Source organism: Corapipo altera, unplaced genomic scaffold, assembly GCF_003945725.1.
Source record: "Corapipo altera isolate COAL_440 unplaced genomic scaffold, ASM394572v1 113, whole genome shotgun sequence".
NCBI classification, from domain to species: domain Eukaryota; kingdom Metazoa; phylum Chordata; class Aves; order Passeriformes; family Pipridae; genus Corapipo; species Corapipo altera.
The window spans coordinates 11,162,631-11,177,893 of NW_020884895.1; the positions used below are offsets into that span (position 1 = coordinate 11,162,631).

General features: G+C 43.4%; 1 protein-coding gene across 1 annotated transcript in view; it reads right to left on the minus strand.

The window, feature by feature from the left end:
- LEKR1 (leucine, glutamate and lysine rich 1) overlaps positions 1-15,263 on the minus strand; it is a 32,825-nt gene that overhangs the window by 17,017 nt on the left and 545 nt on the right. Inside the window, exons 2-4 of the mRNA XM_027647420.1 lie at positions 7,158-7,372; positions 2,304-2,423; positions 1,763-1,938 (exon numbers count right to left, since the gene is read on the minus strand). Coding sequence (XP_027503221.1) covers positions 1,763-1,938; positions 2,304-2,423; positions 7,158-7,372 — 511 coding nt within the window. The remainder of the gene's footprint in view (positions 1-1,762; positions 1,939-2,303; positions 2,424-7,157; positions 7,373-15,263) is intronic.

Here is a 15,263-nt window from a genome sequence, read left to right on the forward strand (position 1 = left end):
TAGGTTTGCTGAAAAGAGTCTGTGGTAGTGTGATTAGGGACTGGAACACCCAGAGCACCCAAACAGGCCCTGTGCTGACTGCTACAGCTTTAGAGGCCTGGGGAAATAATACTTACAGGTGAATTCCTTCCCTTCCAGTTTCTCAGTGTGTGTGAGAGGACAAGCTGCTGTGTCACAGAATTACAGAATATCCTGAGCTGGAAGGGACCTACAAGGACAAGTCCAACTGCTGGCCCTGCACAGGACACCCCAACAACCCCACCATGTGCCTGAGAGCCTTCTCCAAACTCCTTGAGCTCTGGGGGTCAGTTTGATCAGGGTTCTAAGGTCCAAAGAAGCAGGTGAGCTGCTGTCATCCTTTCCATCATGCTTCCCATCCTTGGGAGAGGGGAGGTAGGGGCAGGGTGGGTGATGTGCCTCTCCCACACCGCTCTGCCCCTGAGAACTCCAGTGCAAAGCCACAGCTTGAGTGAAACCTGCGTGTGTGGAGCAGCTGAGAAAATGGGGCTTTCTCTGCCATGCCAGCTGCCCAGCAGCCTGTGCTTCCTGTGACACTGGCAGGGAATTGGGATGTTTTCAATGACGGCTTTGTTCCCACTGGGAAGGAATCAGGGGGCAGCTGTCCCTGGGGGGAGCAGGCACGAACCCACTGAGCAGCACAGGCAGAGCTGGGGGGTCCTGAGCCCCCAGGGGAGAGTTGGGGGGTCCTGAGCCCCAAATCAGGGGCTCTTCCCTGCTGGAGATGAGAGTGACCAGAAACCCCCTCCTTAGTACTCACAGTTTGTAAGAACAATCAGTGTATCAGTGTCAGTATGTTGGGATTCATGAGTCACCTCCTCTGAGCACAGGAAGGATGGTGTGTCCTGAGGATCCCTCTCTTCCTGTGCTCATTCCCTGCCTACTTCTGCTAATAAAGGGAATGTGAACGTGTTCCTGCAGACATCTGCAGGCTCAAAGGGATCCACACATTTCCAGGCTTCTTTTCTGGAGTATTCCCTGCTTTATTTGTGTAATACTCCAAATACACAGAGTTTCTGTATGGAAGCAGGAGTGGAGCCTTTCTTACACATCCCTCATCCAACATATCCCACTTGAGCCTGGTGAATATTGTGACTGTGAATTTTATACCCATCCTTAAATCCAGCTTTCTAAATCAAAACAGTTTAGTCCCACATATTTTTTTTTGGCCTGTGAATGCCATTTAAAAGCTTTTACGTTCTGTTGTATCAGTTGTTCACGATTAACATATGATAAGATATTAACATACAGTAATTTTTTGGTTTATTTTACTGTTTTTGCAACAAGCTTTTCAGAACATTGAGACAAAAAATGCTACAGAGGGGCTGCTCTTTTGACCAGTTTTGCTTGGTTAGTTTGAAAACAGCTTCTAAAAGCCCTTATATATGTACTTTAATTAGCCTTGGTTAATGAATGGCAAGTAGGAAACAATATAAGATATCAAATCTTTTGGTATTTACATTTACATTTAGTCTCACAGTAAATGGATTTAAGTGTAGAGTAGTTGGGAAAGATTATAGATAATGAAAATATTTGCACCACAGAAAGTGTTTAAAATTTGCATATAAAACATGAACCAACTGCCTTGACAGTGGAGTTGGGCTTGGTCTAACTTGACTGTTGTCAAGATGAATGAAAATATAAGTGATGTAAGTTCTTCACCTAATTAATTTTTACCTTCTCATTGACACTCAACTACCAAAAATTATTCTCTCCTGCCCCAAATTCTTGTAAGATGCTTTACCTGTCAGAGCTTCTTTGCTCACAGTTTTTATCTGCAGAGAAATTTCCTCTTTCATGGCAGCCCAGTTCTCCAGGTTAGTGGAGATGACCTCTTTAATGCTGTCCAGCTCACTTCTGATGAAAGGGAACAGGGAGACAGCCTTGTTCAGAGTTGAGCAATGGTGTTCCAAGGTACTTCTGCAAGAGAGAAAACAGTACCAGAGGTGTATTTCAAAAATATTTTATATAATAAACTTAGGACTTAGAGGAAACTTGACAACTACTCTTCTGTGATACGATAATTTATACTACATTACTATATGAAATATGTTGTATTAGGCATTGAATATATTTATAAGTTTCTCCCTTCTAAATGTTGATTTAGAGCTTTTATGTATAAATGAAGAAAACTAGACAGGCAATTGTACAATCATTTTTTTATTGAGAAATCACAGTAATCATATTTAAATGACTATGGCCAAGCCTATGGTAGGTCTTTATAAACAATATATAAGTAAGAAACAGAGCATTTCCAACACCAGCATTTGTTTTTGGGTTCTTACCTGAGCACCTGGGATTGTTTGTAGGCCGATTCCTTCTCCTCCTGGAAATACTGCAAATCAGCTTTCACATTTTTAAACTCCTCTTGCTTGGTTTTCAGTTCCATTGTCAGGCTTTTTATTCTAGAGATGCAAATAAAATAAACAGAAAGTCTTATTTGCACTGGTGAACAACCTATAACTTTTGTTTCAGCTTTAAATTAAATGGAATTGAATCCCAGACTGGTTTGGGTTGGAAGGGACCTCAAAGCCCACCCAGTGCCACCCCCTGCCATGGGCAGGGACACCTTCCACCAGCCCAGCTTGCTCCAACCTGGCCTTGGACACTCCCAGGGGTGGGGCAGCCACAGCTTTTCAAAGGTGATAATCACATATTTCACACAACTATCAGTGTCCAAATGGGGAGAATTTGCCCTTGTTTTCACACCCCTGACCACGGAACTGTTTTCATGCTTCCTTCTCCTGGATCTTCAAAAGAGCTTCACAGCAGCACCTGATGGGTTCTTAAATGACAATGCAGGTGATAATTTTGAGCATTTTACTTCAAAGCTGACACCAAAAAAGATCTTAAAACCGGGGGAAGGACAAGCTTGCTGTTATTTGGACTCAGCAGTACACCGTGTACCCTCCCTCCTACTAAAAGGTGGCCTGTGCAGGTCCCCTCCAATCCAAACCATTCCGTGATTTGCAATTTTTTTTACACACCTTTTGAAAAGCCGCCCCATGACAAGACACAGGACACCCAACCAGCGTTTCTTTCACCCCCCTCACTGCTCACAGGAGAGGAGGAGGAGGGTGGTGTCCCCTGGGAAGCACGGGGAGCTCTCCATCCCTCCCCCAGCTCCGTGCTGGATCAGCCACAGCAAACACAGCCCCAAACATCGACCTCGAGCTGTTCTTCACCTCCAACATTTACCTCTGAACTTTCTCATTACAGCACCTTTTGTTTGCCAAGCCCAGCTATCACAGTGTAAACAAACACAGTTTAAACACTGTTCTTTCAACACCTCGGGAATTATTCCCACAATTGTCATGGAATGAATGGAAGTGCCCAGGAATAAGAGTTGGAGCCAATTCCCCTCCCGTGGTACCCGTGAAGGAAGGATCCCCCACAGCAGCTCAGCCCCAGCTGCAGTACAGCTGTTGGCTGCAGGAAACCATCCTCAAACAGCCTTCCATCCCCAAAATACAACTCCAGCGACCCGAGCTGCTGCAAACCAGCCCCTTTCGAAGCTTTCAACGCTCACTGTTCATGCAGAGTAAATGATCCGTTTCCCTGCTGGTGACTCACTGTCACAAGTAAATAAATAGTATTTGAATCAACAAATATTTTACAAACCCAAAGGGTGGCAGAAGCCTTGTCTTCAATTGTAAAAAGCAGCAGAAAATGAAAATTATTTATAATAAAAATATATTAAAATTAAGACAAAGCATCAAAGTGCTTTAGTTACTGTTACACACAGATGAGCACATTTGCACCAAAACACAAATTTTAAGAAATATGAGTCCTGATAAAGAAACTTGGATCTGCAGGGCTCTGACAAAATCAGAACTGAACTTCTGGGAGTTCGAAAGCAAGTTTTTGGGCTGAAATATAATCACTGGAAAAAAAAACCCCTCCATAAATAATTAAAAATTTGAAGAAATTTCTGATATTACCTTTTTAGGAAAATTTCCCCAGAAGTGGAGGCAGGAGGGGAGAGAATCAATCTGTTTGATTGCGTTTGGGAGCAGAACTGTTCCACTAACAAGGAAATGTCCATCCCCCGTTACAGCTACAGAAATTCAAACCTACTTTTGCAGATGAGGAAAAAAGCAGTGATTTAGCACTGAACAATAACAAACCAAAACTCTGGGATCCAGGGAAAACCGGATGCTCATTTTCCATTCTTAGTCTAGAATGGGATATGTGAAGATCTTTCGGTTTAAGAAAGAAACTGGTAAATAATCAGAGACGCATTTTCTTCCTCTTTCCATCGCAGAGCTCTGATATAATAAAAGCGACATTTTCAGCATGTTCTGGTCAGTCCCACACAAAAAGCACCCGTGGAAAAGGCAGGACAGTTGCACTCTCCTGGCACCAGGAGGGAGCAAAACAAACATGTTATTTTGGTGCTTTTTAGCACAAAGGAAAAGTTCCATGGATCATTAACTGCTGGCATTGAGAGAATGGTGGGAACACACTGAGCTCATCCTCTGCCCTTCAGTTCAGCCAGCAGAATTAACAGCCCATCTCTGCAGCCCTGCTTTCCTGGGGAATACAGGAGGGATCCTGCCCAGGGAGGGAGGGGAATCAGGACGTGGTAACTCCCAGTGCTGACAGAAGAATGGAGGAGAAAATCAAGAAGGAGTTGCAAACACAGTCATTGTCCTACAGCAATGACAGCAGCAATTACCCTGTGTGTTGGGATTTAGGGCGTCTCTCACAAGTCCAGGTCAGAATAAATCATCTTGGTACTCCCTGTGACTCCCTGGAGGAGCACCAGCATCCCCAGTTGCCTGGAGCCAGCAGGGACAGGAGGCTCAGAGAGCCTGGAACATCCTGCCCCAAAAAAGTTCCACCACGGTATTTTCAGCTCCCTGAAACTGCAGGATCTGCTCAGACCCAACAGCTGCTCATTTTCATTCCAGATGATGCCCAGGGAGTCTCCATCCCTGGAGGTGTTCAGAAAACTTGTGGATGTGGTACCTGAGGACATCTTTAGCATTTAAATGTATTTTACATTTCTTATATTGGATGTGGCAAGAATTACCAAAACTAAATTAACTCTCAAAATTAAACTGATTTTAACATGGAATAAGGCTTGAATAGCTAAGTGGAACTAACCACTGGTTAGTTCCCCTTCTTGTCCCCAAATCCCAAAGAGCAGGTAACCAATCTCTGCCAAAGCTCCCGTTCCCAGGGGGCTTTCAAGGGTAACCACGGGTACAAACAACAGCAAAACTTGAACCTAAAAGGAATATAAAAATGAAACAGTCTGAACTGACAAGAAAGATTAAATCCATTGGTCTCCCAGAGATAAAATTTAAAAAAGGGGATATTTGGCTTCTGGGAGGAATAATTTGTCAGCCTTGCCAGACCCAGAAATGAGGATGGTGAATAGTGACTTTATGCCAACAGCACAAGGTAGTGAGAGAGGCCCAGAATAGTGAAGAGAAGATAAGGAATATTTAGACAAGTTATTTAACAAGGCACAACAGTTGATTTATGGCTGGAGTGGGAGCCTACTGCAAGTATTGCACTTGATTTCAGCAGCTTTTAAATCAAGTCAAGCCTCAGGGGGGGGAAAGTGCAGAGATAAAAATTTTTATTAACTGTTCCAGCTTTACTACAAAGAGACAGCTCAATGAAAATTTCAAGTTTAGCTCTGGCAAATGATCCTCCCCAAGAAGAATGTGCTGTCACTGCATTTGCTCACACTGAATTCTGCCACCCAGGGTCGTTAAAGGGACAAGGAGCAAACAGCTCTTTAAAAACATGACGTTAAACCAAAGAAAACGTTGAATATTGGGAAGGGGGGTGGGTGGAGGATGTTCAGTTTAAAGGAAAAAAATATTGCAAGAAACATTATGAGCAGAGTGATCTACAACATAAATACGTTTTGTTGAAATTTGTGGGAGCTTGTGCTCTAAAATCAATGTGTTATTAGTAATATTAGCAAACACGAGCCTAACTAAATCCCTTAATAGAAACATTAAATTAAATTCTTAACAGTATTTGAGTGATTCTGAAAAACAAAAAAAGCAGGTTTCCAAAGCATTCCAGTCCAATCTCTGGAGCACCTTAACACTCAAAATGCCCACGTTACCTGTTCTGGATCACTTGATGTGAGCAAACATGGAAGGAACACCCCCACTGGGGGGCCCAAAAATCAAAATGGCTGAGCTGGTAATTAAAGTTACAATTTCACTCTTAAAAAAGCTTCTGACAAACAGTTTGATTTAGATGAGTAAGAAATTACCAAGAAGTTTCTGGTGGCCTTGATGTCTCTCTTTATTCTATTAGTTGTCAACTCGGGCAGCTGCATTTTTATGAAGTATCTTTTATTAGTGAACTATAAATATTGTTTATAGTCCTACTGCAATCAATTAGTGGAATATAATGGTAGATTCCAAAATATGAGGACAGAAAAGGATACAAAACCTGTAAGCATGAGCTGAAAGAACACACATGTTCTAATCACTGTGCCCTGAAAATCCCAACATGGCTCTGAGGTCTGTCATTCATTACTGGAGTTCTTAAGGGAATTAACTGGAACCTTCACGTATCTGTCTGCAAGAGACTCCTGCTCCTGGAGAACAATGCCACAAGCAGGACCCAAAATGTTCATCATTCCTTTAGTATCAGCCCTTCAGAGAGGGAAGCCTGAGCTTCTGAGGGCAACAACACTGGGAATTCTTTCCCAGGTTACTATGAGACAATCAGTCGAACCCTCACAACTGTGAAACTCTCGGTACTGTGCCATTTCATTTCAAATATTACAATTTGATTACAAGATGATAAGGTGAAATATTTCCAATATCTATTTGGAAGTGTGTGGAGGGGAAATACCTCCAAGTGCCTTCTTGGCCTCTCTCTCACTTTAAATGTATGGACTGTTTCTGAACTAGGAAGGAATTCTAAACTTGCTTCCAAGGAATACTGTGAAAGATGATTTCAATAAAGTATCCCAGTATCATATCATATCATCAAGTATCATAGATGATGCATCTGATAAAAGACTCGAATGATCCTCGTGGGTCTGTTCCAACCCAGCAGAGTCTGTGATTCTGTTATCTGTGTTTTAAACTTCTTTGGGATGAAAGTCCCTAATAAGCTGCAGGGGAATGTCAGCAGAGAAGATGATGAGCTCTGACCTTTCACTTTTGGACTCACTGGCAGCTCGGTAGCGCTCCAGGTCTCGGTACAGGGCCTGTAATTCAGCCTGGAGCCTCTGCTCCCGTTCGATGCTTCCTTCATAAAACTTTATCTCCTTTTCCATTGCTTTGACTTTCTCCTCCATCACCTTAAACTCGTGGAGGATCAGGTAGCTGACCCCACAGTATTTACAAACCGTCTCGTCCCGGGACATCTGGAAAGACAGGAAATGGTAAAACTGTTTGTGAGGAACACACTGAACAAAAAAACCCCGACTGACACTAAGTAACAATAGTAAATCTGAGTCATTTAAACCATTTCATTCTCTAGAGCATTTATGATCAGATGATGTTATTGCTTTAACAAATAATAAAGAAAAATTCTGCATTAGGAAATGAACCCAAGCTACAGCAGTGCTTTGCCTTACTGGAAACTTCACAGGATGTATCAAGCCTGGCAATTTAATATGTGGGAACTCCCAACGGAATTCTAAAGTACCTCTGAGCTATGTTTGGTGTATTAATTGAAAATAAAACTCTGTGTTTAACAAAGTTATCTCCTTAATGAATCCGTGATCGCTTGAGCCAGAAAAATGTTATTTCCTGTGGTTTTCTGGCAACTGGTGTCCGAGTGAAGCAGGCAAGAGAAGTGGGGAGCGAACAAAGTGATGTAAGCCAGCAATCTGTACACAAATAATTGCAGTGAGTAAGGGATTAATGAGGATGAGGTAGTGTCCATGGCACTGCAGTGCTGTGGAAAACAGAACCCATTTGTAGGTATGAAACATTCATGGCTGATTACAAACTACAGAGTATGTAACACATAGCTCATGGAAAGACCCTTTATTAACTAAGAAATGTGATTTTTCTGAGGGATCATTCATCCTGAAGCAGGGGACACGTAGCCCCTGCTCACCAGCACAGAGCCCTGAACCCGACAGGATTGCCCCTGGCTGGGGGATAAATTCAGCATAAATTCACTGGAGAGGAAGGAGATGGTGAGAATCAAGACTAGGTCAGAGGACACTCAGACACAGCCGAGAGACCCCTCAGAGCAAGGGTAGGAAAAGCTCTTGGCAAACTTGGAGATATGGAAGATGGACCATGGGTGGCAGCTGGAAGAGCCACTGTATGTCTGAGAGACTCAAACACACTTCAACCTTTCTTCAGTTATTTTTTCTTGAATAATTGCCAACTGCTATAGGGATTTCAACAGTGAATTCTCAAAATCAGAAAGGTGAAAAACTGCAAACAGTTGAAGTCAAATTAAGAATCCCTTGTTTTACAGAAGAAGAAAAATAGAGATATTTTGAAGCACTGGGATAAATGGAAAGAAATCAGACTTAGAGGAAAGAAAGCAGCTTTCGAAAATTATAAATTAAAGGCTCATTATCCCATGATTCAACAATCTTTAGCACTTTAAATATAGCTTGATAAAAATGGTATTTCAGGATGCCCTGGCCAAGCTTTATTTTCCCATTTCTTAAGTGTTGCCCCAGTTTAAAACACCCCTGGTTACAGTTGCTCTGAAGGAGTCGAAAATGCAAGTTTATTTTTCCTGGCAGCTGCAAACTGTGCTTGGAAATATGAAACTGTTATTCAGGATAACTACCATAAAGTTCCAAAGCACTGAAATTACTATATTGAAAAAGGACAAAATGAGCTGCTTTAGGGAGCACAGGAGGGGTTTCTTATCCCAGAGAGAACATGGTGCTCTTGTGCTGCCCTGCAAATAAACAGTGCTTGGAATTTCACTGGGTTCTGGGACTGAAAACAACTCAAAATCATCGGGGGCCTGACCTGCAAATGCTCTGTGCAAGCACTAAACCTTCCTAATTTTTACATTTTTTGTTATTGAACTTCAAAATAAATGAAGTCATGGAACAAACAAATATTATCTCTCTGGGCTCAGCTGGAAGTGGGTCCTGTCCTACTTCACACCCATTCCTCAGGTGAAGTAAAAACCTGGAAGGATTCCAGAGCAGGTTGCATTTTTCAAGTATTTGCTACATAGTCAAAAAATAACAGAAAAGGAAATTCTACCTTAATCAGGACCTTGCTCTGTACGTTCATAATTACCCTGCAAGCACTGCAATACACACAAATCTGTAGGAAACAAATTTTCCTTAGTTCTTACACTTACAAACAACCTTTTCTGGAATAATTTGATTGCTGAGTAACTACCAAGAATGTGTGCTAAATACCCAGTGATTTATGTTTTCAGATTCCATATTTCACTGTTTCCATTTGATCAAAACACAGTGGTCTTCTTAACTCAAAGCAGAAAAAAAAAAAAAAAATCAGGGGAAAAACACTTTGGAATGAATAGAAAAGGAAACTATCAGAGCTCTGAGTAGGAGCTCTTGTATTTCCTGAGTAGTGAGGAGAAGCAGTGAAGAGAAAAAAATTAATGAGGAATTAAACAAACAAACTCACTGAGGACAAAGTGCTTGAAGTAGGAAGATATTTATCCTCAGGATTTTGAGCCACAGTTGTGACACACATTACACCAGATGCTTTAAAGCATCTGCACTTGGGTTTAGAAGCACTGATATTATTCCATGGCTACAAAGATTTCTTTAGATACCAAGACCAATGGAAAGCTGAGCCAAGAGGGATAATCACTCATATTACATCTGTCTGACTCCGTTCCATCTGTAGAGTGTAAGTTATAAGGGAAAAAAGGAAAAAAATTGGTGGTCTGGACCATTTTTAGCCTTTTGAGTGAGGAGACAGGAACTGATACCATTTCAAGTTGACCAAGCAGCTCCAGGGTGTGTCAGCCCATGCACCCCTTCTTCTGCTCTGATATTGCAGATCCACCCACAGGAATCACCCCAGTGAAGGGCTGAGTTCGTGTTCAAAGAAAAATGAGCTCCTTTCTCTCTAGCAGGACTTTGGGATTACAGCATCCAGCATGTGGATCTCAGAATGGTTTGGGGTGGAAAAGCCCTCTCAGAGCATCGATTCCAACCATCCCCCAGCACTGCCCAGGCCACCAGTGACCATGTCCCCCAAGTGCCACATCCACACCTTTTTGGAACCCTGCAGGGCTGGGGACTCCACCACTTTGTGGGCAGCTGTGCCAGGGCTGGACAGCCCTTTTGGTGAAGAAAGTCCTGGCAACACCCAGTGTTCCTTGCTCCTTGGTGGATCTGGTAGGACTGACATTGCTCCAGCAAGGACTGGCCAAATAACAAAAAACTCTGTCCAAACTAAACTTGTAGCTGAATCCATAAAACTCAAGAAAAAAAAAAATCATTATGCTGCAGCTGAGTGCTCTTAAATTATTTCTGTATGTTGTTTTATTCTCCCTTATTATCCAAATTTACTTTCTTTTTTGTTTCACTCCTCCTCTCCCACACCACTTTGATGTCCCTCTCCTGCCAAACCAGCCAATCTCTGTTACACAAAAAGAAATCATGACTCAAACCACACCACTGATTTCCTAGGAGTCTTCTGCTGGAAGAGTTATCTGATTGAAACTGATATTTGCTCTACTCAAAGAAAGATTCTTAAGAGTCCCAGTATTAACTTCACTTCTTTTAAAAGAAAAAAGTGTATTTTGAGCCAAGTTTTCAGTCAGCATCTACCCAAAAATCAATCCAGCTGGTACTGCTGGGCCACGCTACAAATAGAATTATTAGCTCCACTTCCATAAAATCACAGTTGCAAAAAACAAATCCCAGTGCTTGCTCTGAATACATATGAACAGTGTAGAAACAGGCTTGGAGTGAAACCAGAACGTGGCTTCATTCAAAACATGCCCTGAAATAATCAGTTTGTCACGGCAGGAAATAACACTCAGATTTCAGGTAGCTTGGATTTTTTCCTGCCTGTGAGGAAATCAGACTAATGAATCATAAAAGGCTGGAGTGCCCTGCTGGGAGCTGCTCCCCCTCACCCGAGCCCTGCAAACACACAACATGTGTCCCCAGCCCGGGCAGACCTTCCCGGGGCTCCCCAGCTCTCCCGGGATGTGCCACAGCACCTTCCAGCTGGAAGGGAACCACAAAGCATCACAGGACAAAACACACCAGACAAAGGGTAATTTGGCAGCTGCCTTTGCTGTCTGGGAGCTCCTTTTCCCAAATTAACAGGTAACATTTCACTGTTGGGAGGACACAGGCTGGCACAGGTTGCCCAGAGAAGCTGTGGCTCCCCCATCCCTGGAAGTGTCCAAGGCCAGGTTGGACAGGGCTTGGAGCAACCTGGGTTGGTGGAAGGTGTCCCTGCCCATGGTAGGGGGTGGCACTGGATGGGCTTTGAGGTCCCTTCCAACCCAAACTGTTCCAGGATTTTCTGACATTTCCAAAGCACCTCACAGCCACTCAGAAAACTCCCAGAGCAGGAGCCTCACATCCCAGTGACACAAACATTAGAAATTCTATAGCCAAGTGCTGAAACCCTCAGTGGAGCAACTTGGGAACATCATCCCCAGAAGAATTCACAAGGTGGGTGTGAAGAGGACACTGAAAAGGGCTCTGCCACTCTACCACACTTATCTAGAGGGCACAAATTGAAATGATCTGCTTTTAAATGGCTGCTGGTACCAATATTGTACATCCTGAGCACGTTGTTCCCTCCCACCCAGCGAGTCTTGGTGGATGGGAGAGACTCTTTAGCTTACTAACACAGCTGGGACTACGTGTTCCGGAACCCATTAAAAACAAATAACCCTGTTCAAAGAGAGCAAGAAAAGTGAAAGATAGCGTAATGTGCCCATAAAGATCCCATAATGGGCCCAATCTATGGCAGACGTGGGAAGTGTGATGTGTAAGCACTGCTGCTCATGGTGTACATGGTATTTGTGGGCAGCCAGACACCACAGAACGTTCTGTACCCACGTGGAACAGCCTCAGAGTTTCTGCCCTGCCCCATCTCCTGAGCTCCTGGGGTGACAGAAAGGCTAATCTCAAAGGGTATCCTGTGCCCCATTAATTTTAGGATTTACGCCAGCAAAGATCATTTATTTGCCAAATAAAATATGAAATTAAATATAACTTTTTGTTTGAGGACTTGTGGTCATTTGGTTGCTGTTCTGTTTCCTGTTTCAAAGCTACCCCTTCTCACCAACTTCCACAGACTTGACAACAGCAGAACCTTAATTAAAGTTCACCAGCATGAAAAAGATTCCTCCACCACCAAGGTGAGACATGAAAGTCTTAAGAATTAAACCAACCAATCAAACCAAAACACCAACCAAACAGCAAAACCAGAACTCCTCTACAACACACACCCACGACACTGGAGTGAAGGAAGCACTAACTTCTTCTGTCCCCTCCTGGGCTGAGGCTGATGGCAGAAACTCTAAGACACATAAATACATCACAATTAGGCACTACAAGCCAGTGATGTAGATCTTTACCAACAATTAGTTTCTAAGAAATATGCAACTGTAAATACAAAAAAAAAAATATCCTGTAGGTTTTAATACTGGGCACATGGATGTTTAGCTGTTGATCTTTTTTTCACCCATCTTGCAATGAATTTGGTGAGAAAGAGCTGTGAGAACAGTAGAAGGAATGAGAAAGAGAGCAAAGCATGTACAATTTTTACATGATTCTCTAAGGCAAAATTGGTCAGAACACGAAGAACCAAAGTCCCTTCACATCTATTGCTTCATTAACAAGACACCAAGAAATCTCCTTCCCTCTAGATTAAAACTTCCTTTAAAATTTAATAAACAGTCTTGATAAGCAGCTTGTGGAGCTCCACCTACCAGGAACACGAGGGAGAGGGATGATGAGGGCTCTGCTCTGCATCCTTCCCTTGCCAGTACAACCCAACCTCCAGCAAACCAGCCCAAACCAACCCCCAGGAAGGGAATATTCTCCACTCTGAGGCTGAAATCCCTGTGCTTGACAGGCTCCCTCCACACACACGTGTTCCTTCGGCCTGCAAGCTGCATGTTGGGAGCATGTGCTCCCTTTGGCAGAGCAAAGCACAGCTGGCACCAGCTCTGCTTGGAGCAATCCGAGAGATTCCAGAAGAGAGGCCGCAAAATCCAACAGCAGAGAATGTGAAGGGAATGGGAACATGTGCACATAAAAGATGGGAGATACAAGGACAGGAAATTGTGAGAATGGCTTGTAATCAGGGCCTGTACTTTGTAACTGCAGTGCAGCTACAACGCGAGGGGATGAGCAGCACCAAATGATGTGTAAAACCCCAGCACCCTCTGATCCCAAAATCCAGGGCTGTCGTTGCCTTGGAGCTCACATATCCCACATGGAGTGGAGGGTAGGATGGGACAGGACCATAAAAGCCTGTTCTTGTACAAATCCAGAAATTCTGTGTCTTCCCATCAGATGTTTTTGTTAACCACACCCCCAGAAGTGGAGGGAGCTGGAAGGACTCCCTGCCCCATCCTCTACTCCGAGGGAAAAGTTTGCCCCCACAGTCCCACCGGAAGAATTCCAACACAACTCTCTGGGTGAGCTGTTCCAGTTCCATGGCCTTCAACCAAAGCACATCCAGAAAGGTGAGGAAAAGCCTAACTTGCACCTGGAAATGAACCACCATCTCCCTACACGTGCAAACACTGTTGCTCAGGTATTTTGCAGAATGAGCAAACCCAGCTCATCACCCTTTCACAGAAACACGAGATTTTTAAGCTCTTTACTACTTTTGCTCTTTTCTAAGTTCCCATCAGGCATATTATTTGTTTTACAGCAGCTCAGAACTGAAACCTCAACAGCCCTGAAGAGAGGATAACAAAGGCCCAAGTTTCACATGCAATTCCTATTACAACTACTAACATTACAATTATCAATATACTGCAACTATTAATATATTACAACTATTAACATATTACAATGTATTAGGAGCCTCTTTCTTTGTAACATCCCTTTGCTAATATTATTCTCCTTATGACCTGATTACAGACCTCAGTGTTGTCTGACAAGTGACAAGGAGGTTACTATGGATTTTGTATTGATGCATTAGACTCACTTTTTTAAAATATGTCTTATTCTTACTAAGAATAGGGAGTTCAGTGGTGTTCCCAGGGTGCTCCCAACCCCTCCCAGACTGGCACCAGCGTATTCCTCATCGTAATCCAAGATCCTGGCTCAGTGATAACCAGCAGACACAGACACTGCTGTGACAGAATTAATGTCACTGCTTTTCTGTTCCTGCTTCCTCCCTGTGCTAGGGCATGCCTGGCACATGGATCAGGAACTGGATCAGGAACTGATCCAAATCAGACACCGACAGCAAAAGCACCACCAAACTGCAGCCTGAACTCATTAAAGAAATACTGAGCAGTAACTAGATCCAGAACAATTCTCTCCTCCAACACTCTGGCATGACTGTTTCTCTGAGGAGCCTGCACTGACTTTTGCTCACCACCTTATCCTGCCGATGCTTAAAAACTAATTTCTAAATCAACAAACATATTGGGATCTTTCCTGCTACAAAAACAGCTGCTCATGAGTCTCTAAGCATCCCAGGTTCTTCTCCTCCTCTTGTTTTAAGGGCAAATATTCCTTTTCCCTTTCATTGTCTATCTTACCCACCCTTGAATTCTCAGAAATCATCTCAGAAATTGTCTCAACAGTTTCCTGGACTACTCCAGGGAGGATTTCTCCAGCCTGAGTACACAAAGCTTTTAAATGACTTGTTAATTATGAGATGCAGACCAAGAAATGAGGACAGCTGGGTGTTTTATTGCTGAAGTAAAAACCCGATAGTGTTACAAGAAGTGACTCGTGTTCCACTTGAGTGGAGCCTCCTCCTAAACGAACCCACACAGACAGCAGCACTGTAACACTGGCAATAATCTGCCTGCCAAACAAAAGAACACACCAAGAGCAGATCCCCGGGAAGATGAAGGGGAATGTTCTGTTCCCGTTTGTGTTGATACTCCTTTGGAACATGTTATGCCCTCAGTCATTCCAAACTCACGGCAGCAAAACATGCCATAACAGGGGAAAATGCAGGACTCACCTGGAAGGACAACACTGGGACAGAGAGAGGTGTCCCTGAGACTCACATGGAGGGACAACACTGGGACAGAGAGAAGTGTTGCTGGGACTCACCTGGAGTGATTGAGGTGTTCCTGAGACTCACCTGGAGTGAAAGCACCAGGACAGAGGGAGGTGT